This window comes from Martes martes (genome assembly GCF_963455335.1).
Source record: "Martes martes genome assembly, chromosome: 3".
NCBI lineage: Eukaryota > Metazoa > Chordata > Mammalia > Carnivora > Mustelidae > Martes > Martes martes.
In genome coordinates, this window is record NC_137890.1 from 128,784,760 (window position 1) to 128,811,338 (window position 26,579).

The following is a 26,579-nucleotide window of genomic DNA, read 5'->3' on the forward strand; positions in this document are numbered from 1 at the left end:
TCTCCTCATCTTCAAGTTCTTAGGTATTTATTTTCTCTTCCAGGATGTGAGCCTTTCCCTCTTTTTCTCCCACATCCCTTCACCCTCACTTTAGGCTTCTCTCGGACTCCTTGGCCCTCCCACCTCTCCTCTCAATCACTGACTGGGACTACTCCTGCTCCGGGTCCTAGTTCAGGGAAATCTGCCGAAGTGGGTGAGGGAATAATTGGGGCAAGGGTGGGGGTGTAGATGCATGGATGCTGGGCACGAGGAGACCAGGTGGCGAGCCAGGGTTTCCCAGGCCACTGCGGCAGGAGGGGGTAGGCCTGAACTAAAGGATGGGGCCGCCAAAGCAGGGAACAGAGGCCGAGTCCTGCTGCTCGACAGCCGGAGTGCATACACAGAAGCCACTAGAAACGCTCTGTGGCCTGGATGGGGTCTGAGAGTTGCCAGTTGGCCATACTGACCTAGACAGCCAATTAAGCTGTGTTCAAGGTCTGCTGAACAGAACAGTCTTTTAAACTAGGCTAAATCCCCTGTTAAGAGTTGCTGATTTTTCTCCCCGTAAATCTTCCAGATTTACAGCCATAGGAAGAACTGAAAGACAAATCAAGCAAGGGTACTGAAAAACCGGACACACACTCAACATCAGAGTTACTGTGCTTTTGGAAACAAACCAGGTTATTTGGTGAACACTGAGGGATCTAGTAGGTATGCTTGATGAGAATCTGTACTGGGAAGAAATTTAAGATCAAGGTCAGGAATGATTAATATGCATGCAGGAAGTCATCAACATTTAAGCATAAGCAGTATGAATCTCATTAAGTCTTCAATCACTTCCTATTGCCTGAAGGAACTGGTAGTAGTCTAATGATGAAAGCCGTAACATTAAAGAAGAAAACAGTAATAGAAAATGAATCTGACCCTTAGAAAGGGAGCTAGCACAAAGGACCTGAGCCACCTGAGCCACTTTGAAAGATTCTCCGAGGCAGCTGTGGTTTTTTTCTTTAACGTGCACTGTCTCCTCGTCCCCTAAGCTAGAAGCTTTTGCTGAAAAGTGACTGCTGAAAGAGACGTTCGAGGGCTTTCTGCTTTCCTTTTTTTAAATCCAGGTAATTGATAATCTTTCACACGCTTCCCAACGGGCCATCATAAGGCTGTTTGTCGTGTTGCCTGCCACGGCTGCTATCCGCAGAGAACAGCACCTCCCTCCGCCCCAGCCTCCTCCTGCTGTGTCGCTCACTTACTTTTCTGATTGCTCAGCAATGCCCTGAACAGCTGCTATTCACAGAAAATAAAGTAGGGGAGAAATGACAGAAGACAACAGAGGAGCTTTTGAAATATCAATTCCTAGAGGGGCTGGTTTTCAGCTGTATCAGCCAGTTGGCAGCGAGTATGGTAAGGGTGTTCTTTTCATCCCTGACCTATTTTCATTTGATCTTATAGGGAAATCATAAACTTACTGATGACAGAGACAGAGAATGATGCCCCAAATTCAGCATTATCACACTGCCTAAGAGAAGGATAAACGAGAAAGGATAAACAAGAGAGTGCTATAGAGACTCCAAGTACAAGGGACAAAAGGACCTCAAGGCTAATTTTCCTAAGTTAATATTTCAGTAATTTATAAGCTTTTTCTGTGGATGTGGTAGAAGTTTTTAAAGATCATGGTTGTATTACCAGTAGCCCTTCTTAGGGGAAAAAATCATTTTAGGAATGCCTACTCAATCAAAATGATGAGATTGTAATTGACTTTCACTTTCTTCTTTACGTATCTTCATAACATCTTAATACTACCACTACGAATAGTAAGGGCTTATTATGTGTCTCATGCTGTGCTAAGAGCCAATGGTAGATGGTCCCCAATAACCCGGCCTCCTGGCATTCACACCCTGGTCTGCCACACTGTGCTTTTTTTTTTTTTTTTAAGATTTTTATTTATTTATTTGACAGACAGAGATCACAAGCAGGCAGAGAGGCAGGCAGAGAGAAAGGGGGGAGCAGACTCCATGCTGAGGAGAGAGCCCGATGCGGGGCTTGATCCCAGGAACCTGAAGGCTGAAGGCAGAGGCTTTAACCCACTGAGCCACCCAGACGCCCCCACACTGTGCTGTTCTGTGTGACTGACAGCATACGGCAGAAGTGATGGAAGTCACTTCTGAGATTAGGTTATCAAGGACTGTGGATTCTGTCATGTGCACTCTGATTCTCTGTCTCTCAGAGCACCAGTTCTAGAAGAAGCAGCCTGCCATACTGTAAGCAGTCCTCTGTGTAAAGAAAGAGGTGGAAAAAATGGGAAGTCTCCCCAAGTAACTGAGGCCTGCTGTGAGTCATATGAATGAGCCTGGAAACAGGTCTTCCAGCCCTGAACAAGTTGTGAGATGACTGTATCTCCAGCCAACAGCTCAACAGCAACCTTCTGGGAGGTCCCGACCCAGAGGCACCCAGCTAAGCCATGCCCAAGTTCCTGGCCCTCAGAAACTGTGACATGATAAGTAATTGTTGTTTGGGATAACTTTTTTTTTTGCAAAGATTTTATTTATTTATTTGACAGAGATCACAAGTAGGCAGAGCAACAGGCAGAGGGGGTGAGGGAAGCAGACTCCCTGCTGAGCAGAGAGTCTGATGTGGGGGTCGATCCCTGAGATCATGACCTGAGCCGAAGGCAGAGGCTTAACCCACTGAGCCACCCAGGCGTCCCTGGAATAACTTTTAACATGGCAATAGGTGACTCATACCACTGCGCACGCATTATTTTTTAAATCCTCAGAACAGCCTAGTAAGGTCGGTACTTGTCTCATCCTGATTTCAAAAATGAAGAAACTGGAGGCATTGGGTTTGGGTTGAGCAGCCACCTCTTGGTTTCAGCTGGGGTCATGATCTCAGGGTCATGGGATCCAGCCCTGGGGTGGGCTCTGCACTCAGTGGGGAGTCCGCTTGAGATTCTCTCTCTTCCTCTGCCCCTCCCCAACCCTGTCTTCATGGAGATTACATTCTGATTATGAGAAACAGACACAAATACATGAAAGATAGTGATTTGTGTTATGGAGAAAATACAGGGTGATCAGGCCCTACCGCTAAGGTGATGTTTGAGTAGATAATAAAAGAAATGAATCTGTGAGCAGTGTAGATATCTCAAGGAAGAGTGTTAACACGCAGAAGAATGGCAAGTGCGGAATGTGCTGGACTGTTCAAGGAGTATCAAGGAAGCCACTGTCACTGAGAAGGATAGCTTGGGAGGATGATGTGTCTGGAAGCCGAATGATGAAAGTGCTTGAAGGAGGAGGAGTAGTGAACTATGTCAGGTGTTGCTGGTAGTTCTCATAACATACAGGCTCTTGGGATTTAGTGATTTGATTTTTTTCTTTTTTTTAAACGAGAGAAGTGATGGAGTCGGAGGATCTACTTTTTAAAAGTAATTTAAGAGAAATTAAAAATGGAGTATAGACTGTTTTTGGTTTTGCTCTGAAGTGGAGTTGAGAAATGGGTAGCTAGAGGAAGACACTGGCTAAAGTTAGATAAAGTTAGATGTTTTGTTTTATTTTTGAAACAATTGCAAACTTACAGAGAAGTTGGAAGAACAAAAATACAAAGACCTTTTCCCCCTGAATTCAGGTCAGCAATTCCCGAGAATTGCAATTCTCGGGAATTGCTGACCTGATGAATCACCATCACATATTCTTTAATGCATATTTACTCTGAACAAGAACATTATTATACATGGCCAGAATATAATCATCAAAATTAGAAAACTTTATCAATACATTATCACCATTTAATTCTCAGACTCTGTTTAAGTTTTCCCACTTGTCCCCAAATGTCCTTTTTAGCAAAGGGATCCAATTTAATTAGGATCAGGGCTTCCATCTGGTTGCCTTGTTTCTTTTGTCCCCTTCAGACTGCAATAGTTGTTAGTCTTTTCGTGACTTCCATGATCTTGACACCTTTGAAGGTGGCAGACCAGTTATTTGTAGAATGTCCCTCAGTTTGGGTTTATCAGATATTTGCTCGTGGTGATTTCAGGCTCTCTTATCTTTGGTAGGGAAATCACAGAAGTGACATGCAGATCTTAGAGCACCTACTCAGTTTTTATTATATAGTCATTAAACTTCCAATTCTTTCATTTATTTAGTTCCCATTTTATTTAGTGGATTATAAGCTGTTACTATCATTTATTTTGGTCCTTATATTGTCCCTGATTTGGCCAGTGGCAGCTCAGTTCCTGCTGGTTTCTGTGTTTTCACATGTCCTCCTCCTTACTTGATTACTTCATTCTTTGATTACTTTCTGGAACAGAATATTCCAGGCTCCTCTGTTAACCCCCCCCACAGCTCTGGAATCAGCCATTTCTCCAAGGAGCCTTGTTGGGTTTCTTTCTTTCTTTCTTTCTCCCTCCCTCCCTTCCATCCTTCCTTCCTTCCTCTCTCTTTCCTTCTTTCTTTCTCGCTCACCCTCCCTCCCTTCCTCCCTCCCTTCCTTCCCTTCCCTTCCCTTTCTTTTTAAGAGGAAAGTGGCATTTCGAAGCTAAGGGCGAGCAGGTGAGCTCACTGCCGTTAGTGTTCTAACATCAATGAGAGTGGGCCTTCTCAGTGGACAAAACTTTGGGCTTTCCCTTTCTCTTTCTTTCCTTTCCTTTCCCTTTCTTTCTTCCTTCCTTCATTTCTTCCTTCCTTCCTTCCTTTCTTTCTCTTTCTCTTCTTTCTTTCTTTCTTTTTCCCCCTAAAGACTTATTTATTTGAGAGAGAGAGAGTACAAACAGGAGGGGGCAGAGGGAGAGGAAGAGAGAATCTCAAGCTGACTCCCAAGTTGAGCTCCGAGCCCGATGCAGGGCTCTGTCTCATGACCCTGAGATCACAACCTCAGCCAAAGGACGCTTAAGTGACTGAGCCACCCAGGTCCTCCGAATTATGCACTTTAAATAGGTGGACTGTATGGTCTGTGGATTATATTTTGATAAAGTTGTTTTGTTTTGTTTTGTTTTAAAGAACTAAAAGCTGGGGCGCCTGGGTGGCTCAGTGGTTTAAGCCTCTGCCTTTGGCTCAGGTCATGATCTCAGGGTCCTGGGATCGAGCCCCACATCGGGCTCTCTGCTCAGCAGGAGCCTGCTTCCCCCTCTCTCTGTCTGCCTCTCTGCCTAGCTCTGATTTCTGTCAAATAAATAAAATTTAAAAAAAAAACAACAACAGACCTATAAAGAACTAAAAGCCTCCATACTTCTCTACAGCCACCACCATCACTTTTCTTCAGTTCCCTCCATTGCTAAAATTTTGGTCTAAGTCACCATGACTTCCTAGGAGCCAAATTCACTGACCTTTACTGAGCCATCCACAAACTTCCTCCTGAGCCTCTTTTCCTGGCTAGGTTCTTAGTTTCTGCGAATTCCTGTTCTGCTTTGGCAATGCCTCTCCCCTATAAGTCCCCTTTCAACCACCAGAGCCTGTGGATTTCTCCCCTGCATCATTCCTCCTGCATTCATCTCTCCCCCTCCTTCTGGTAGTTACTGAATTAGTTCAGGACCCCCATTGCTCTCTTTCTGCCAGTTCCTCCCAACTGACCTGCAATGGTTTTTACCTTTCCAGTATATCCAGAACACCACCAACAGCACAATGTGAAGAGAGACCCCACTTCACGTATTTATCAAAAAAACTTCTGCTGCCCATAAGACAGGCCCTCAGCTGGCTCTCAGGGTTCTCCATGACCTGGCCCTAACCTGTATTGCTAATCATCTCCTATAACTCACCTACACAAACAGGCAGCTCTGGCCCAATACTCCATTCCAGAGCCTTCTAACCATCTCTTGATTTTTCCTGTATCCACATGGTTTTCCTAAAACCGCCCTGTCTTATGCCCTTAGGAATGGCCCCTCCCCCAGGCTCCCTGTTGACCACCTGAGGCATCTGTCAAGATGCAATTCAACCATCCCTTCTTCTGTGAAGTGAGCACTCCCCCTCCAAATGAGCTTTCCTTCCTCTTATTCTCAGAGCCTCATTACATTTTGCACCATTAACTGTATTACACTGCTTCCTTCAATTAAATTGGAAACTGTAGTTTCTATGAGCCCATTCGGAAGTCACCTCCATCATGAAACTGCAGACTACCCCCAAACCTTCCAGTTCTCTCACTCTTCATTCCCATATACCTGTTCTTTGACCTCGCTGATAATTCTCATCTTAGAACAACTCCTTTCTCCCCCCAAACTATCTAACTCTTCTCTTTTTACTGCTATATCTTAGATTTTTCATTCATTATAATAGTAATGGGCCCAGAAACAAATGAAATAGACAAGCTCCATATCCTTAAGAAACTTACAGCCTAGGGTAGACTCTAAAATTCATTAAATCAATCCCTCTCTTGCCAACCACCCACTTCTCTTACTCCCTGGTCTTTCCAGGGCATCCAACTGGAAAACTCCAGTCAATTCCACTGTCTACCTTCACTCATTCATACACACAAGATGATACCCATTCGGAGAAAATCACGCAATGGCAATGAATGGGGCCATTACAAATACACTCTCTCTAATTTCACTTGGATCTCAACATTGCTGGGCAATCCTTCTATTACCTCTTATCATTTTCCTCACCTATTTCCCAATTCCCTACCTCACTTCACCTCCGATCTCTGCAAACAGGTACAGAAAGAAAAAGCCACTGGGGGGATGAGGAGTTCCTTCAATTTTCTGTTCCCTCTCCCACTTGAAGAACTATCTACATGCATATCATTTCCTCCAACCCTAAGGGAGATGTCTAGTACCTTCATCTCTTCTTATACATGGACTCGGCTGTCTCATTCGGCTGGCCCCCAAATCCTGTATATTTACTGGAAAAAGTAGCTGGCTCCAACCCCCTCTCTGGCTACTCCCTAGTTCTTACCCTGCTTGCTTACCATATTAAACCAGTGAAGGTCCCAGAGGCTGCAGAGCTTCTCATCTCTCTCTGCCTTTGGACACCCTCCCTGTCTCTAGACCCCTTCATCTGACCAGACCCTCCTCGGACAGCAAGACTCAATCCAGTCTTCTCTGTGAAGCTGAGGAATTCTCAGTCTATACTGGGTGATCCCATTGCACCCTTTACTCACCTCTGTCTGTGTATCTATCTTACTCTGTTGCAGTAACTGACTTACATGTCAGATTCCCCTGAAAGAGTGCGAAATCATAGAGGACAAGAAAATGGATTCCAAGTCTATGACAGTGTTAGTGTCACCATTCTTCATTCTCTAGATTCCTTTTGTGTTTCCACAACCATGTGGATCAAACCTCTCTCCCTGTTAATTTGTATACTACTGCTTTGTGATCAGAGAATGTAGTTCATATCATTTTTTCTTTCTAGAGCTTTTTGAGGTTTTAATGGTATAACATCAAATTTTATCCAATTTCATGTGTATTTGTAAAAACGATCTTTAATCCAAGGTATCAAATTTAATATTAAATCAGATTTACTAATTATAACATTCTGAACTTCAGTAACCTTATTACGTCTACTTAAATTGCCAAATTAAAGGCATGCTTAAGTTTCCCACTATGATCGTGGTTTTATCCTTTTGCTTTTAACAGCTCTTGCTTTATGAATTTTAACATGTTATTTGATTCATAAAGATTCATTATTAATAACTATATCGAAACAACATTAACTAGCCACTTTTTGTTCATTCATTCAAAAAATCTCTATGAAATGCTTATTATTTGTCAGGCACTGTTCTAGGTACCTGGGATACATTGGGGAAAAAAAAAAAAAAACAACAAAACTCCTCTCCTTATGGAACCTGCATTCTGGTGGGGGAGATGAGCAACAGCAACAAAAATGACAAATAAGTAAATCATACAGTGTGTTAGAAAGCATTAAGTGCTGTGAGTAGGGCCTTATAGGCTATTATAAGGACTTTGGCCTTTACTCTGAGTAAAACAGGTTTTGAACAAAAGAGTGACATGATCTGACTGACATTTTTTAAAGTTCAGTCTGGCTGTAGTATTGAGAATCAAGTTGGAGGGCAAGGGTAGAAACAGGGGGACCAGCAGTGGGTTATTACAGTAATCCTGGTAAGAAACAAAAGTGGCTCAACTCAGGGTAGTGACGGGGGGGGGGGGGTGACAAAATGCATTCTGGGTATATCTTAAAGGTAGATTAAATAGGATTTTTTGGCAGATTAGGTACAGAGTGAGAAAAAGAAAGGAACTGTGGGGTGATTCAAAGGTTTATGGTCTGAGAAACTGACAGAAAAAATTACCATCAACTAAGGGTAGGGAAGTTCTTGGAATGGAACAAATTTTAGGGAAGAGATTATAAGTGCAGTTTTGGAGTTCTGAACATGTTGATTTTGAGATGTCTGTTAGATATCCAAGTGGAAATGTTCAGTAGGCAGTTGGATGTATGAGCCTAGAATTTAGGAGAAAGGTCTTGGCTGAAGGCATAAATATGCGACTTGATAAATTAATGGATCATAGGACTGATGAGGTCATTAAGGGAATGGTGAGTGTCCAGAGAGAAAAGGAGCATGAACCTCTTTGTTCTGTCTGATGCTTTTTGCCCTAAATTCTCTTCTGCCCAATGGTAATATTGCTACTTTGCTTCTTTTCAATGAATATTTCTCTACTGACAAACTTGACCTTGGGTTAATTTGCTAGCTCAGTTCTCCTGGAAACCTGGTAACGGTGGAATGTCAACCACCATATTAATTACTATCACTTATGACAAAAATTACTCCAGATTGATAAACTTCATCGAGGCTATGAATAAATTTTAAATAATCTGGCAAGAACCTATACTTTGTTGTGTGTGGTGACTCTAAGATTTACAGGAGATAATGTACATGTACATGCCCGCATGTACTCCCAAGTGGCTCTTTGTGGGCCTTCTACTAAAAATTGGTTAAAATTAGTCATTGCTAGCTATTACATACTATAAACTGTCCCGGTTACCAGTGCTGTATGACAAGTTAATCAAAACTTGACAGTACAGAAGAAAAAAAGCATAATAATTCTATTATGATCCTGGATTATTTGGGCCAGGAATTCAAAAATGAATGTCTAAGACTGCCTGAGGTCTAAGGGCCTTAGTCAAGAAGACTTGAAGGCCGAGGATGACGCAGTGGTTGAAGCTGGAACCCTCTGAAGGCTCATTCACTCACATGTCTGGTGCCTGGGATTGGATGACTCAAAAACTAGGTCTCCTGACCAGACCACCTTCAAGAAGCCTCCCCAAATGGGACGCCTGCATGGCTCAGTTGGTTGAGCGACTGCCTTCAGCTCAGGTCATGATCCCGGACTTCCAGGATCAAGTCCCGCATGGGGCTCCCAGCTCCTTGGGGAGTCCGCTTCTCCCTCTGACCTCCTCCTCTCTCATGCTCTCTCTCACTCATTCTCTCTCAAATAAATAAATAAAATCTTAAAAAAAAAAAAAAAAAAAAGAAGCCTCCCCAAATGGCTTGGCTTTCTCACAGCATGGTGGCCCCAGGGAAGTTGGGTTTTTTACAAGACAACTCAGGCTCTAAGCATGACTGTTCCAGTGAACAAGCCTGCATCCTTTTTCAGCCCCTTTTATGACAGCCTTGGAAGTCACACAGCATCACCTCCCCCATTCTCTTTCGGTTGAAGCAGTCACAGGGCAGCCCAGGATCAGGGGAGAGGACATAGACCTTACTCTTCCATGGGAGGAGTATCAAAGAATTTTAATAATCTAATGGAAATGTTTTTTGTTTTTTTTTTTCCCCAGATCACATCTTACTTTAGGAAATTAATGAAAGCCATGCGTATTTTCTAGCAGAAATCTGCTTATATAGACAAAATTTTGCATATATCTGGGAAGTTCATTCCTTGTATCCCCACTGTATTCAAGAAACAGCCTTAGACTGTCACAACTGACACTTATCCCATGAGGAAGAACTCCTATGTCCACTCCCCCGATTCTGCGCTGCCTTGTGATTGCTTCAACCAGTGGAGAACACCTGCCACAAGGAAAAGGGCATTTCTTTTTTCTTTTTTTTTAAAGATCTTATTTATTTGACAGAGAGAGAAACAGCGAGAGAGGGAACATAAGCAGGGGGAGTGGGAGAGAGAGAATCAGGCTTCCTGCCGAGCAGGGAGCCCCACACGGGATTCAATCCCAGGACCCTTGGATCATGACCTGAGTCCAGGCAGACGCTTAATGACTGAGCCACCCAGGAGCCCAGGGCATTTCTTATGCTAGGTGTCGTCACAGGTTCTCTCACTTAATTTTCGTTTGGCTTAGATGACTTTATACCCTGTCCTTTTTTTTTAACAGATGAAGCAAGTAGAATTCAGAAAGTTTAAGTTATTTTTTAAATAAACTTAATTTTCATTTATTTTCATTTTTAAAAATATTTTATTTATTTATTTGACCCAGGGAGGGAGCAAGAGAGAGAGAGAGAGAGAGAGAGAGAGCGCGTGTGCACAAGCGGGCAGAGCTGTAGGCAGAGGGAGAGGGAGAAGCAGGATTCCCTCTGAGCAGGAAGCCCAAATGCTGGGCTTGATCCCAGAACCCTGCAATCATGATCTGAGTCCAAGGCAGATGCTTTACCAACTGAGCCACCCAGGTGCCCTAGACTTAGTTTTAGAGCAGCTTTAGGTTCACAGCAAAGCTGAGTGGAAAATTAAATTACTTTTTTCCATTCATGTGATAAGTCATAGAGACAGCATCCAAAATCAGATCTTTGCCCAGTTTCCTTTCATCTTATATACACTGACCCTTTGGATAGTAAGAAGCATATTTATCGTGAGCACAGGAACCGACATTTCACTAGATACAAAAGTGAGTCTCTTGTTGGAGTGTGAATGACTAATAGTATGAGACTCAACTTGCAACAAGCTCTGGGAGATATTCAATTCTTTCTCACCTTAAAATCTTCTACTCTAACATTAAGTTGTAGTAAGAATTCCCTAAATTCATTTTGTAGGGGCGCCTGGGTGGCTCGGTGGGTTAAAGCCTCTGCCTTCGGCTCAGGTCATGATCCCAGGGTCCTGGGATCGAGCCCCGCATCGGGCTCTCTGCTCAGCAGGGAGCCTGCTTCCCTTCCTCTCTCGCTGCCTGCCTCTCTGCCTACCTGTGATCTCTGTCTGTCAAATAAATAAATAAATAAATAATCTTTAAAAAAAAAATTCATTTTGTAAAATGCTACTTCTGTCAATAGCTTTTGGTTTTCTACCTTGAATCTTGCAATCCTGCCTTAGGATTCTGGTTCAACACTACATGATCCTTACATATATTTTCATAAAATTAAAGAAATAGATACACAATTAAAAATAAATCCACATTATTCTATACAACTCACTGGTCACTTTTAGAAGATAAATTTGTTATTTAAAAACTGATGAATGGGGTGCCTGGGTAGCTCAGTGGGTTAAAGCCTCTGCCTTTGGCTCAGGTCATGATCCCAGGGTCCTGGGATTGAGCCCCGCTTTGGGTGCCTCTGCTCAGCAAGGAGCCAGCTTCCCTTCCTCTCTCTCTGCCTGCCTCTCTGCCTACTTGTGATCTCTGTCAAATAAATAAATAAAATCTTAAAAAACAGAAAAACTGGTAAATAAAGAGAGCAAATCAAGCATTTAACTTTCCAGGATGAGGTCTATCAGGGTTAATATTTGATGAGAAAGTTTCTCTCTGTAGACATTTTTCAACAATAAATCAAGAAGGAATGATGGAATTAAAATACTGCCATTTTGCAAACACCAATGACCTAATGGAACCAAGTAAGGATCACCGGTGGCCTCTAACATCTCAAAAAAGCAACACCCTACGAAGTATTCTTCCCCCCACCCCACCCCCAAAAAAGTCTGACCCAAATCAGGTCAGGCCTTAGATGTAACAGTGAGTTTACAGAGGAACATTTTAAATGACCCCATTAGATACACAATCTGCAAAATCCAGAATGTGGAAAGCTCCATAGGGCAGATATACTAACCAGTTGCTTCAACAAATAAATTTCAAGGAAAAAAGTACCGAAAAGTGGGAAAGTAAACCTATAAGTTTAAAAAAAAAAAAGTGACTTTCCTCTCCTGGCCATGTTGACATAACAGTTATCAGAATTCCCTCCTGTCCTAAACAACTAAATTAACTAGACAAAACATAAAGGAGCTATTTTTTAGCACTGGATACTGACCAATGCAAATGGTGAACCTTGAGGGTAAACAAATGCACAAAGTGAACCCAGACTGTCTCCAGTGTTCTGCCTGGGGAAACCATTCCAAATGGCGGCCTTTGGGAGGTGGGAGCTGAGCAGCCACAGCACCTCGCTGCTGAGTGAGGGAGACAGAGATCTGGTTGCTGACGCTGCTGGAATCTGTGTGTCAGGGTACTGGAGGAGAGGCCCAAGATCTACCAGACAGTTGCTGCTGTAGGCTGAGTGTGAACAGAGATTCTAGAGGTTGCGGGGCTGAGAGAAGTTGGAGTTCCAGTTCAAACAGAGTCAAGAGACCTCCCTGGAGCTGAAAAGGCATTCAACTGAGACCTCAGAAAGACCATGCCTTAGGAGTAAGAACCACACATTAGCAGAGCAAAGGTAGGCAAAGAAAGACCTGGCTCACCGTTTTTGCAAAGAAAATTCTATTGGAAAATAGCTACACTTATTTGTTTAGTACAATCTATGCAACTTTTGCACCATTTTGGCAAGTTGAAGAGTTGCAAGAGAGACCACAGGGTCCACGAAAGCCTCAGATATTTACTACCTGGCCCTCTCTAGAAAAAGTTTGCTGACCTCTGCACTAGAGTAAGGGCTACAGTCTAGGCCTAAGGGCAAAACAAACAGATCCACTCTAACAAAGAATAAAACTAAGGCTTGTGGAATCAAAAAGATTTGCCAGTAATTTAACTGCCTGTCAGAACAAAACTCAACATATTTAAAGAAAAACAACATAACCTGTACAAGGAATTATTCATTATGTCCCATATACAATTCCACATTAGATAACATTTAAAGAAGCAGAAAAATGTGACCCACAGTCAAGGGGGGAAAAAAACATAGCCCTCACCTGCGCCCACCCCAAGCCAGGGGTTCTCCACACACCCAGCATTCAGTGAGATGCACCATGCACTGATGACAATGCAGTGGACAAGGACAAAGTGATGGTAGCCAGGCCAGACTGGGGCTAGTACTTCTGGCCCTGTGCCTACCCACACAGACTTATTCAAATCAAATAGCTGTTGTAACGCTTTCAAGTAACTCCTCCCAGAATACCCTGGCTGCTCCAAATCCAACTAATGCCACCACCAAGGCAAGTGGTAGTGCTCTACAGTCAACAGCTAGTCTCTGTACAATCTTCTTATCCCTTCTGTATCTATTCTGTTTAGAGATTCAGGCCAAGAACATCCATACTACCCATTTTCTTTTCTTTTTTTTTTTTTTTAAGATTTTATTTATTTATTTGTCAGAGAGAGAGAGAGAGAGAGAGAGCGAGCGAGCACAGGCAGACAGAGTGGCAGAGGGAGAAGCAGGCTCCCTGCGGAGCAAGGAGCCCGACGTGGGACTCGATCCCAGGACGCTGGGATCATGACCTGAGCCGAAGGCAGCCGCTTAACCAGCTGAGCCACCCAGGCGTCCCCATACTACCCATTTTCTAAACCCAAGTCAAATGGCATCTAGACATCCAGTGTGACAAGTAAAACAAAGGTCTTCATCAAATCTGCTAATTTCACACCTTATTGACACAGAAAATGCTGAGGATCCCAAATTTGATGCGTTTGAAGAGCATGTGAAGATTTTGACTAGATGAGGAATGTCAATATTAACATCCAGAATGAGTTAAGAGATGATTACTTTAATGTGGCTTAAGAAATAAGGACTTTGAAAATGACAGTAGAGGCACCTGGGTGGCTCAGTCCGTTAAGCATCAAACTCTTGATAGCAGCTCAGGTCATGAACTCGGTTTTGGGGGATTCAGCCCTGCTTTGGGCTCTGTGCTCAGCAGGGAGTGTGCTTCTCTCACTCTACCCTTGCCCTTGCATGCACTCTCTCTTCTTCTTCCCCTTCTCCTCCTTCTCCTTCGTCTTCTTTTTTTAAGTTTTTATCCATTTATTTGAAAGAGAGACAAAGATAGCAACAAAGAGTACAAGCAGGGAGGAGGGAGAAGCAGGCTCCCTACTGAGCAAGGAGTCCAACACAGGGCTCCATCCCAGGACACTGGGACTGTGACCCAAGCCAAAGGCAGATGCTTAACTAACTGAGCCACCCAGGCACTCCTCTCTCTCTGTTTCTAAAATAAATAACTAAATAAATCTTAAAAAAAAAAAAAACCCAACTCAATTAGAATACCTATATTTGGAATGCTTTCTGTTCTTAGTCAATATTTTTAGATAGTTAGAACCTGATCCAAACCCTAATGTGGGCTTGACTCTGGAGAGTAAATCTTTCCACAACTGCCTCAGTGCACAGAGAGCTTTTTAAAAATAGACCCTCTCGGGGCGCCTGGGTGGCTCAGTCGTTGAGAGTCTGCCTTCGGCTCAGGTTATGATCCCAGCATCCTGGGATCGAGCCCCTCATTGGGCTCCCTGCTCTGTGGGAAGCCTGCTTCTCCCTCTCCCACCTCCCCTGCTTGTGTTCCCTCTCTCACTGTGTCTCTGTCAAATAAATAAATAAAAATATTTTTTAAAAAAATAGACCCTCTCTAAGGTCTTTTGTTTGTATGGTCACATGCTAAAGCTTAGATGTTCCAATATCTAATATGGCAACAGTAGTCTTGATAACCAAAGTCATTTTCTCCCATCTTCAGGAACCTACAGTGGAACAACCATATCCAAGAGATCTTAAGTGCTCTGTGTGTGAATGAACCTTCCTTTTTGTTTCATATCTGTATGCCATATATCTATTTCAGGTTATACATTATGTTTGTGTATTTATACTTTGATTCAGAGTAACTTCTCATGTTATAGTATTGATCTGCATTGAACACAAACTGTAAATTAAAAGAAATGGTTGAGAGAACAGAAAATCAAAGTCAGAGTCAGTAAAACAGGAACATACCCTGAGATCACCCAGATGACAGAATTAACAGATAAGGACTTTAAAAATGGTTACTAAAAATATGTATGTTCACGTACTTAAAGGAAAAGGTAGACATAATGAGTGAACAGCTGGGAAATCTCAACAGAGAAATGGAAACTGTAAGAAAAGAACCAATCGAAAATTCTAGAACTAATATGTAGAATATATGAAGAAAATAAAAAGGGCTCTCTGTCTTTCAGCGATACATAATGAAAAATCTACAGATGAAATTATATAATATCTGGGATGTGCTTCAAAACAATCCAGTTCCAGGGAGAGAGTGGCTAGGGGTAAAGATAAATCAAGAGTAGCCATAAGTTGGTGATTATAACTAGTGATGGGTATGTGGGAGTTTATTTTACTGCTCTCTCTACTTGTGTGTATGTTTGAAATTCTCCATGTTCCAGGGTATCTGGGTGGCTCAGTCAGTCAAGTGTCCACCTTCAGCTCAGGTCATGACCTCAGGGGTCCTGGAACTGAGTCACCAATTCCAGGTGGGCTCCCTGCTCAGTGGGGAGTCTGCTTCTCCCTCTGCCCCTCCCCCTACCTGCACATGTGTGCACACTCTCTCTTGCAAATGAGTAAATAAAATCTTAAAAAAATGAAATTCTCCATGTTCGAGAGCTAAAAAAGAAAATCCAATCTCCACAAGAAAAAGCTGTTTTAACTGTAAAATAAGATGTTCAAGTGAAGCTCTGTACACATATTTTTATCCTTCCATCTTTGTCAAAATCCGTAAGATACACTGCATCCACTCTGAATTTTCAAAGATTTCCAGTGCTTGGGGAAAGTGGGAATTTCATAGTATTTAGAATATTTTCTCTTTCTCTCTCTCTATGGCATATGCAAAAGGTGCAAGGGTTTACTTCCATCAGCTTCCTTCATCTCTCCTATGGTTACACTGCTTAAACTTAGACACACACAAAGATACTGCTGTTTTATTTTACAAAATGAGATTATATTAAACTGTTCTAAAACTTGCTTTTTCCAAACAATATATGTTTTAGACATCATTCCATGTCAACAAATATAGGTCATCATCATGGTTGTTGGGGCACCTGGGTGGCTCAGCGGATTGAGCCTCTGCCTTCAGCTCAGGTCATGGTCTCAGGGTCCTGGGATCAAGCCCCTTGGGCTCTCTGCTCAGCAGGGAGCCTGCTTCCCCCCCTCTCTCTGCCTGCCTCTCTGCCTACTTGTGGTCTCTCTCTCTCTCAAATACATAAAATCTTTTTTAAAAAGTCATGGTTGATAAGAGACTCTTAATCTCACAAAACAAACTGAGGGTTGCCTGGGGGAGGGGGGTAGGGAGAGGGTGGTGGGGTTATGGACATTGGGGAGGGTATGTGCTATGGTGAGTGCTGTGAAGTGTGTAAACCTGGCGATTCACAGACCTGTACCCCTGGAGCTAATAATACATTATATGTTTATAAAAAAAATTTAAAAATTATTTTTTAAAAAAGTCATGGTTGTTGTTGTTGTTGTTTTTTAAATGACTGCAAGTATTCATCACTGAGGGTCTACAGGTCCTGCACTGTGCACTGAGATTTTATAATTTCAATGGGAGACAGGAACTATCTGTGCTACAGAAAGCTGTTTCAAGCAGAGGAAAAACATAAGAGCCTATATGGTTTTAGGGACATGCCTGACTTTAGAGAATTTAGGACCATGATTTGTTTATCAAGTATGTCTTAATCCATGAGTAACAAGCTATATTATAAGAGGGCTGGGAAAGTATTTGTTAAAAAAAAATCCTACTAGCAAAAATCCATTTCACTCTCTGGCTGTCAACATGAATAGAAATTAAGTCACAGGAAGATCCTTATTACAATACCATTTTCCAAACTGCACATAGACCACATCCCAAAACTGAATTCTAACTTGGTTTGGCAAAACTGAAGATACATTTTTCTACGGAAGCTATACAAGATAGGAAGGATCTCAGGTCAATTGACAAAAGTTTAAAGTACTTAATTCATGATGTACAACAGCCCCTCCCTGACCTGGAGGATAAATTTTTGAAAAACCATTATGGTAAGAGAATTCTAGTGGAAAAATTGACGGCTTTAGAGTCACAAATGAACAGAAGCACTTGTAAATATTTCTTTAATTTGTTAAACTAAAAAAAAATGAATAATGAAATATTAGTAGCATTATATGCATCTTAAATTATAGTATAGTAATGAATAATAATATATTCAACTTGAATATATTATGTAATATTTGGATAACAAAAATGCTCACCATATAAAATTCAAACACATCAAGCATAAAAAAGTAAAACTCAGTCCAATCTCACCATCTAGAAATGACAACTATGAACATTTGGGTGAACGTATTCTATATATCTCTTTGTGCATATACACACAAGAAAGCAAAGATACGTACTTTTACATAAGGGAGATGTACTGCTCTATACCCTTTTTTCCCTCAATATGTATCAATGACTAAGTCTATAATCTTTTTTTTAAAGATTTATTTATTTATTTGACAAAGAAAGACAACATGATCAGGAGGGGCAGAGGGAGAGGAAGAGGGACTCTCAAGTAGATTCTGCGCAGAGTGTGGAGCCCCACTTGGGTCTTAAACTCATGACCCTGAGATCATGACCGGAGCCAAAACCAAGAGTCAGACACTTAACTGACTGAGCCACCCAGGTGCCCCTTGACATCATCTTTTCTATCGGTTGCATAGCACTCCAGTGCATGGATGAACCACACTTTATGTAGCCATTCTCTTACCAATGGACATTTCAGATTCTGTCCAATATCACCAATATACACTCTTGTTCAAGCACCTTTGCATACTCATTCTATTGTTCTCTTAGGATAAATTCCTAAAAGCAGAATTGTTAGGTAAAAGGCGTGTATACCTTATATCTTGACAGACATTGCCATACAGCCCTCTGGAAAGACCAGACTATTTCACACACCCACCAGATGTGTCCTCCTTAGAGTTTCTGCCAGACTTGCCAACAGTCTGCCCCCTCTCCTCTCACAGCATCAACTCCTTCCACATGGCTTGTTTCCACAGCAGGATGGAGCTGAGGTGCAAGGGTTTACTTCCATCAGCTTCCTTCATCTCTCCTATGGCTACACTGCTTAAACTTCAAGCACTTCTCTTTTAGATTTCTTCCCTTCCCCCATTTCAGGTTTTTTTTTTTTTCTAATTATAAGTCTGATTCACAATTCAAATAACCTGGAATGAATTTTCACAGTTGCCAAAAAAGATACACAGAAGTAAAACTGTCTTATATTATTCTTGGAGAGAGATGGGATATAAAAAAGAAAGTGAAAAAGAAAGGAAGGAAAGAAAGAAGGAAGGAAGGAAGGGAGGAAGGGAGGAAAAATGGAAGGAAGAAGGGAGGAAGGAAAAAAAATCCACTATCTAGGCCTGTTATGTGAAGGAAACTAACATTTCTAATTTTTTTTTAAGGTTTTATTTATTTATTTGACAGAGAGAGATCACAAGTAGGCAGAGCAGCAGACAGAGAGAGAGGGCGAAGCAGGCTCCCCACTTAGCAGAGAGCCTGATGCGGGGCTCGATCCCAGGACCCTGGGACCATGACCTGAGCCGAAGGCAGAAGCTTAACCCTCTGAGCCACCCAGGCACCCCGGAAACTGACATTTTTAAAAAAGATTTTATTTATTTATTTGACAGAGAGAGAGAGTGAGAGAGGGAACACAAGCAGGGGAAGCAGGAGAGGGAGAAGCAGGCTTGCCACCAAGCAGGGAGCCCGATGGGGGGCTCCATCCCAGGACCCTGGGATCATGACCTGAGCGGAAGGCAGACGCTTAATGACTGAGCCACTCAGGCATCCTAGAAACTGACATTTTGAGATACTTATTCTTTAGGCCTACCGTACAACTTCTGTGCAGAAGTATTTCCATAGGAGGTTGCAATCTGAAAGGGTTTTCATTCAGTTATGAAACTGGGTACTTACCATGTTCAGACACTGTGTTCCAGGCCTTGCGGAGACAGATAATGAAGGTAAGACACACCTGTAAGAAGCTCCCATTCTAGGGGCGCCTGGGTGGCTCAGTGGGTTAAGGCCTCTGCCTTCGGCTCAGGTCATGATCCCAGGGTCCTGGGATCGAGCCCCACATCTGGCTCTTCACTCTGTAGGGAGCCTGCTTCCTCCTCTCTCTCTCTCTCTGCCTGCCTCTCTGCCTACTTGTGCTATCTGTCAAATATAAATAAAATCTTTAAAAAAAAAAAAGAGAGAGAAGGGATTCATCTTCCTTGTCCTTAAAAAAAAAAAAAAAAAGCTCCCATTCTAGCGGTGTGACAGAGGTGTAAACTAATATTGTCTAGAGAAGTATACATACTTTGATGCCAGGTGACAAGTGTTCTGGTAAAGGTACGCCCCAAGTGCTATATAAGCAGAGTGGGTTAGTTTGGCTGGGCAGAAGAAAGCAAGCTTAAAGGAGAGATGGCATTTAGGTGTGGCCTCGAGGGATGAACGGTTTGTCAGGTGAAAAAGGACACTGCAGGAGCACAATTAAGGAGGCACACAATAGTAAACCTTAGCAGCAATATGAAGATAGGGAACTGACAGGAGATGAGGCTGAAAAGATTAAGTAGTGTGCTGGAGCTGGCCTTGCATGCTAAAGGACCTTATCACAGCAAAGAAGACCTCCCAGAAGTTTTTCATCAGGGAAGCATCATAATCAGATCAGAATTTTAGAGACAGAACTGTGGTTGTGGGGAAGAGGATGGACTTGGGGTGGAGACCAGTTACAAAGGCCCTGTCTAGCCAAGGAATGGTAAAGACTTGTACTTAGACCATGCAGAAAACTGGAGGGATCCAAGGAATGGGATTTACTGGCATTAAGAGTACACTTATCATGATGTGCACCAAGTAACATACAGAATTGCTGAATCATTATATTGTACATCTGAAAGTAACATAACACTATAGGTTAATTATACTTGAATTAAAAATAAATAAGTAAATAAATAAATAGCTGGGTGGGATGGGATTTACTGGGGTGCCTGGGTGGTTCAGACAGTTAGGTGTCTGCTTTCAGCTCAGGTCATGATCCCAGAGTCCTGGGATTGAGCCCTGGGTTGGGCTCCCTGCTCAACAGGGAGCCTGCTTCTTCCTCTCCCTCTGTCCCTGCCCCTTGCTTGCATGCTCTCTCTCTCTCTCTGTCAAATATATAAATAAAATCTTAAAATAGTTATATCTTAAAAAAAAAAAGAAATGGGATTTACTAACTCACTGGACAGAGAATTTTTTTTTTTTTTATTTGACAGAGAGAGAGAGAGAGATCACAAGTAGGCAGAGAGGGGTGGGGAGGAAGCAGGCTCCCTGCTGAGCAGAGAGCCCGATGCGGGGCTCGATCCCAGGACCCTGAGATCATGACCTGAGCTGAAGGCAGAGGCTTAACCCACTGAGCCACCCAGGCGCCCCCAGAGAAATTTTTTAAAAATTGTGGGGACCAAGAGAACTCAAATGCTTTTACTTAGATACTGACTGGATGGCAATACCATTGATGGAGATAGAGTTTATAGGCCCAGAAGAAGATGTGGAGAAAAATACTCATTTCCATGTTAGACCTGTTGAGTTTAAGGTCCCTATGAGACATCTAGGAAAAGATACCGAACAGAGAGGTGGCATTGCAGCTGGTGCCCAGTTCCAGCAGACACTCTGTTCAACTTTTTAAAAATCATCTAGATTTGACAGTCAGTGAGGTAGATAAATTTGGTGACAACAAAGAGAGAAAGCAGCAATGGAAGTTCAGGACAAAATCCTGGGGAACAATATTTAGAAATCCAACAGTAGAGCCTAGTGAAAGTCTGGGAAAATCAGAGATATAGAAGACAAACCAGGAGAGACTGGCTCATGAAAGTGACCAGGGAGTAAAGGAGAAAGTATGTCCCACTTATTTGCCTTCCCCACTCTTTCCCGTACCCATAAAGGTATGGTCACTTCCTGGTCACTAAATCTCTCCCTGATGACACACTTTCTGTCCCTTTTCTAATCAGAAGATCCCTCTTTTAGTTGTTGCAGCACTGTGGGATATAATGGAATGGGTTATAGGAACCAATAACCCGACCTGGCTTCCCTATAGCTGTCTTTCTCAGGATTGTCCAAACCACCATTTGTCAAAATCATGACCAAAAAAAAAAAGATTAATATGTTATTTCTGTAATCTGCAGGGATTATATACATATACACACACTTATATGTGTATATACATATAATATACATGTGCGTGTGTGTTTTGGTTCCTCCTCCACCTTGACTATCTCCTCAGATTCTCTTCACCATTACCTGTGGCATACAAGAAAGTCTAAACACCACTATTTCTAGCCAAAAGAGGAAACAGAAAAGTAACTTGATTAGTAAACAGAATTTGGCCTGGAGCCCAGATCTTAAGAGATGTAAATTGCGGCTCTTTTCACAGGGTTGCACTCTCATGTTGACTTCCACTCTAACAACCAACCAGTCCAAAATACTGCTTACATCACTTTCTTCTTGCACGTATCTCACTTCAAATCTTCCTGTGTCTCCTCTTACAATCTGTGCGGCTTTAGTCATATTACTTAACCTCTCTGCCTCACTTTTCTCGTCTGCAAATCGGGAGTAACACCTAATTTATGGGGTTTTGTTTATTTGCTTTTCACAGTACAGTGTTCCTTTGTTTAGTTATAATCTTAAATTTTTAATTCAAAAAATATGGAACGCTTTACGAATCTGCATATCACCCCTGTCCAGGGATTACACGCTAATCTCTGTATTGCATCCTTCCGATTTTAGTATAGGTGCTGCTGAAGCACGCACTAACTCATTAGGTTTTAAAAGGTAGCTAGCATATGTAAGGTCCTGACACCGCATCATGTACTTCCGTGCTAGGGTGAGTGATGTGAATTGTGTAAGACTGATGATTCACAGACTTGTACCCCTGAAGCAAATAATACATTATACGTTAATTTTTTAAAAAAAGCACTTAATAAATGGTAGCTACTTACTATGAAAATAATATTTACCTCACAGGGCTTCTGATCCTATATGCCTGACACCTAAGCAGTCCCTCAAAATATGTTAGTTTCTCTCTTTCCCAATCCTTGAGAGAACTTCTTAGTTCTTTCTAACCAAGATTCAGAACAAATCTAACAAGGATTTCCCTAATTTACCTGCAAAAGTATCTGCATATTTACTGAAGTCTCACCACTCATGCAAGGGTAAAAACTACTGAGAGCTACTCCCGCAAGATTTCTTCTCCTCTTCACTTTAAGTCACTGTTAACAGAATAATCACATGTTGCAAGTTTCCCCCAAAGACGTATTGTATCATGCCAATAGATACAGCAAACACCAACTGCTTTCTCTGTGGCAACTGGGTATCCAGGCGCATTCCCGAGTTACCGTAGGTTCATCTCTCCACAGCCAAAATAAGTAAGTTTGCTACACTAATCATACAACTGACGTGGGGGAAGAAGACTCCAGACAATGTCCCATAAACCTCAAGGAGTGACTGCGAATAGATGCCACGCAGTGACGCGGTCCAGGCAAATGACGAGTGAATAAATGTGTCTGTTCCTGCGGCGTGTCCCTGTGTCAGCCTGTGTCAGCGTGTATCAGTACAACTGAAAGTTACATCCGTGTGCGCCGAAATGTTTGAGCGCGGGGGTGTAACCCCTTTGAACCCGGGTGCTTAGCGAGAGAGCTACCGAGCAAAACCCCGCGGGACTGTTCTCCAGGTGCTTACCTCTGCGGACGAGCAGGTGGACGCCACTGGGCGCCGCCATGTTAACGCCGATCACGTGGTCGCGGAGCACTCCTTAGCCTTCCCGTCCGGCCCCGCCCCGCCCGCAGGAACTGTCCAGTCGCAGCCCTGCCGAAAACTGGAGGCGCCGGGGCCGCCCCGGGGGAGCGCGCGTGCGCGCGGGGGGCTGACTGCGGGAGTCCCGGCAGCGAAGCGGCTCCGGCACTGGGGCCAGCAGGGGAACCCGCGGCCCGCCGAGCCCGCTCCGGCCGCGAGAGGCGGGCTCCAGCCACGGTTCGCGCGCTCGCTCAGAGCCCCTGCGCCCAGGTGGGATGGAAGAAGCGTGTCAGGTAAGCGTGGCATCCAATATTTGTAGCATCAACATTTTGGTGCATGGAAACGTGAAGTCGGGAGGAAAAAATAAAGCACAATCTAGCGTTCAACATAGCACTTTGCATCGTCGGCCACTCTGTTGCAATTTCCCTGGATTGAGTTGAAAGGTAAAATTTGGTTCAAAGTCACCAGCTGCCCCTCTGCTGTCCCAGAAATTACATTACTCAGCAGAGACTCCAGACAAGACGGGAATCTCTGTGCAGCTGCAAAATCATTTCTGGGTACCCCAGTGGATCTGTTCCGGGGACTTCTCTTTCCCCAAGGACACTTCCCTCTCGACGATATTAACTGGAGTCTTAGTCCTAAATTTGACTTTTAAGAATGAGAGGATGACGTCTGCCAGTGGCGCTGCCGAAAGATGAAGCCTACAGAAGGCCAATTATGAGACAAGTGAGGGTGCTGTTGTATCCCTAGTGATGACGGTGCCCATTCTTACCAAATCCACTTTTCCTCTTAGCTGCATTTGGGGGCAGATTTCCACCCTGTCATAGACCAGGTATGATTGATCTTGGTAGCCTCGTGCCAGGCAAAGAACTTGGTATTTAAGGAATGTCTGGTGAGGGAATTCAGCTCTCCACGGAACCAGTCAAACCAAGGATTTACCGGTTTCCCAGACTTAATGCAGTAAAGACTGGTAAGGATCCTTGGTGATTGTGTGTGGTATTCCCTAATTAATTTTTAAGAATTTAAGTACACACTTGATGAAACATCCAGACGATTCAGAAATGTATAAATGAAAAAAGCCCAGGTCCCCTTCCTAACCCTCTCTGCACACCACAATCCCATTCTCCAGTCAGCCACTGTGTACATCATTCCATGCCTCCACACCACAGTCCCACTCTCCAGTCAGCCACTGTGTACATCATTCTGTGCCTTTTATAGGCAAATATGTGTAAGTATTTAAAATGAACTCACATCCTTACTATTAGGACATGCTTTTTGCACTCATTATAAACATCAAATCTTAGTTCAAACTCATTCTTTTTAATGTCTACATAGTTTTGATACTTTTACTTTCAAAGAATGAATTGTGGAAGTTCCTTGGAGGACACGTGCTATACTTCTTGGAGACCCAGTTTTGGATGCTCTTGGGTCACCTTGAAAGATAAAGAGAAATAATGTTTTCCACTGAGGTAAATAAGAGGTGTAAGGTTGAGAATGAAAAGTACTCCCACAGGTTATGTCAAGCTCTACCTTTTTCAAACTTAGATCAGTTCCAGGGAGAGGGCTTTTGAATATGGTGAATCTGTTCTGTTCTCCTGCAACCACAAGGAAAAGGAAAGGGAACCACTGTGTGGATGCAGGTGGCCCCACTATAGTGGAATCCAGGGAGAAAATGCCTAATAAGTTTGGCATAGAATGTGGGTATCTAGGATGAGCTAGAAATGACACAGATAGGAACTTGCACAGGTTATGCAGCTCACCAACTGACCTCTTATTTGGCTTATCTCATATGATATCACCCTGACAATAGAAGAATTAAAGGTTGCCAGTATGTGTCCTCCCAAATCATCAGTTTATGCGATAAACGCATACTGACCAGTAAGATAAAAGGCTAGACCACCAACATCTGAGATCCTTTGCAATTCTAGCATTCTGTGATCCTGGAGAGTCAGGGCATCAGAATGCTTTCATTTAGATGAGTAACCACTACTGACTCACTTCTCTACTCCATTTCTGTGTCTTCCTGCCTGTGAAATGAAGGTTAATTACACTGTGGTACTTCACTGATTTGAACGCCCACCAATATTCAGATTTTGTTCTTGGGATTCTTGAATACAAAGTTGAGTAGTTTTTCAAAGCCAGAATTCAAGAAATAAAGGATAACTTCTTAATGCCTTCAGTTTCTGTGTCCAAAAATTCATTCTTTAATGTTAAAATATTTTTATTAATTGTGATTCATTATTGTCTTATAGGTCTTTTACCTTGGTTTTATTTTTTACCTAAGTTCATGTCTTATTAGCACCTTTTACAATATTTTTATCTTTTATAAAAGAAAGAATCAGAAATAAATTCTGATATTCATATTTTTGAAGTCAGTTTTTCCTTCTACTTAATGATATTTTATTATAGATTTATACTATATAACTTTTTCAAAAGTTATATATAGTTTGTAATCAAATTTAAATTATATTGGTTTCTGTAATATATGTATTGAATTTGTAATTCAAATTCACATGTTTTAAATCCTCTAGGAGATTATGCAAGATGAAGTAAATCTCTTTAAAAATAAATTTTGTTTTGTAAAACATCATCCTGTAACTTGTTTTACAAGTTTAGATTTTTAAATACTTATTAGGATTACCTACAATGCAAGATACCTAAAAACAAACAAACAAACAAAAAAAACTATACTAAGATGCTTACATATCTATAGAAGAGTATATGAACACATTGTAAAACTAACTTGAAAAATACAGTATTTCTTACTGGGCACAAAGCAGATTCTATGACCTGCTGAGGGTAACTGGTACACTAGGGCCTGGACAGCTTCAGCAAGACTGTCATCTAGCCTGAGTTGCCTTCATTTGCCCTTCCTGACCTTGCTTCTCAAATTGGAGAATTTTGTCTTTTGATTTGATTTCAGGATCATTTCTTAGCGTTTTACTCTACGGCTTGAGAAGAATATTTCCAATCCTGCCGTCTGATTTATCTGATTTTAGTGTGAGGAAATACTTTTATTTATTTACATTTTTAAAGTCAAATGAACATTCTTTCCAGGAACTAGGAGTCCTGCATAAATATACCTGAACTTAAAATAGGGACCTGTCTCGGCAGCTCATTGGACCCCTGTAAAGTTAGGGTCCAGCTTCAAATGATTATCTGTTCAGGTGGAAAATTTCTAAGGCACTCTTAACCAACTAGCCGGCAGAAGGGCATTTCCTATGCCAACATTTGAGACAACCATGGATAAATTACTGAATAATCAAGGGGTATTCTTAGAGAAAATGCATAGATTCTCCATGTTTTTTGAAAAGAGTAATGCCATATCCAAGGCAGTTGTGAGAAATCAAGAGGATTTCTCCTTGCTGTGTGTGCCCTGTTTTCTTGATCTATAGCAATGCCAACCAAGAAGGAACCAGGGGGCAGGGGAGTGGGACTTTAGTTGTATGTGACCCTCCTGTCCCTCTCATTTTTTATTTGTCTAATGACATTTTCTCAGTCATATAAATTCTATGTAAAAGAAACGAAGTTCCACCCCTTCTAAGAACAATATTGTCCTACCTGAGCTCCTCCTACCCTGAAATTCAGAAAATGTCAGCAATCTATTGCCATTTATAAACCTGGTCCAAATGGGCTCAGCAAATAGCTTGCCACACTTTCCTTAACAGTCTGTCAAGTAAAATTGGGTCAGACAGGACTAAGGTGGCTTTAGGGTAAGACGAAAACTGTCCCAAGGGAGTTGTTGCTTTCCGGCCCAGTCTGGCCAGTATTAATTTCAAGTTGGTTCAGCCTCTTGACTTGAAAGATGTTGTGCGAGATTGTAAGCAGAAATAATGCTTCAATGGAC

General features: G+C 42.3%; 1 protein-coding gene across 4 annotated transcripts in view; it reads right to left on the reverse strand.

Annotated features, from left to right (window-relative positions):
- METAP1D (methionyl aminopeptidase type 1D, mitochondrial) overlaps window positions 1-22,727 on the reverse strand; it is an 85,820-nt gene extending 63,093 nt beyond the window's left edge. For all 4 annotated transcript variants that reach the window (XR_013966622.1, XR_013966623.1, XR_013966624.1 and 1 more), the window contains exon 1: window positions 22,679-22,727. Coding sequence is in view for 1 of the 4 variants with exons in the window: in XM_080799806.1 (XP_080655932.1) it covers window positions 22,679-22,718 (40 nt within the window). In the remaining 3 variants the exon portion in view is untranslated. The remainder of the gene's footprint in view (window positions 1-22,678) is intronic.
- Between the last annotated feature and the right edge of the window lie 3,852 nt (window positions 22,728-26,579).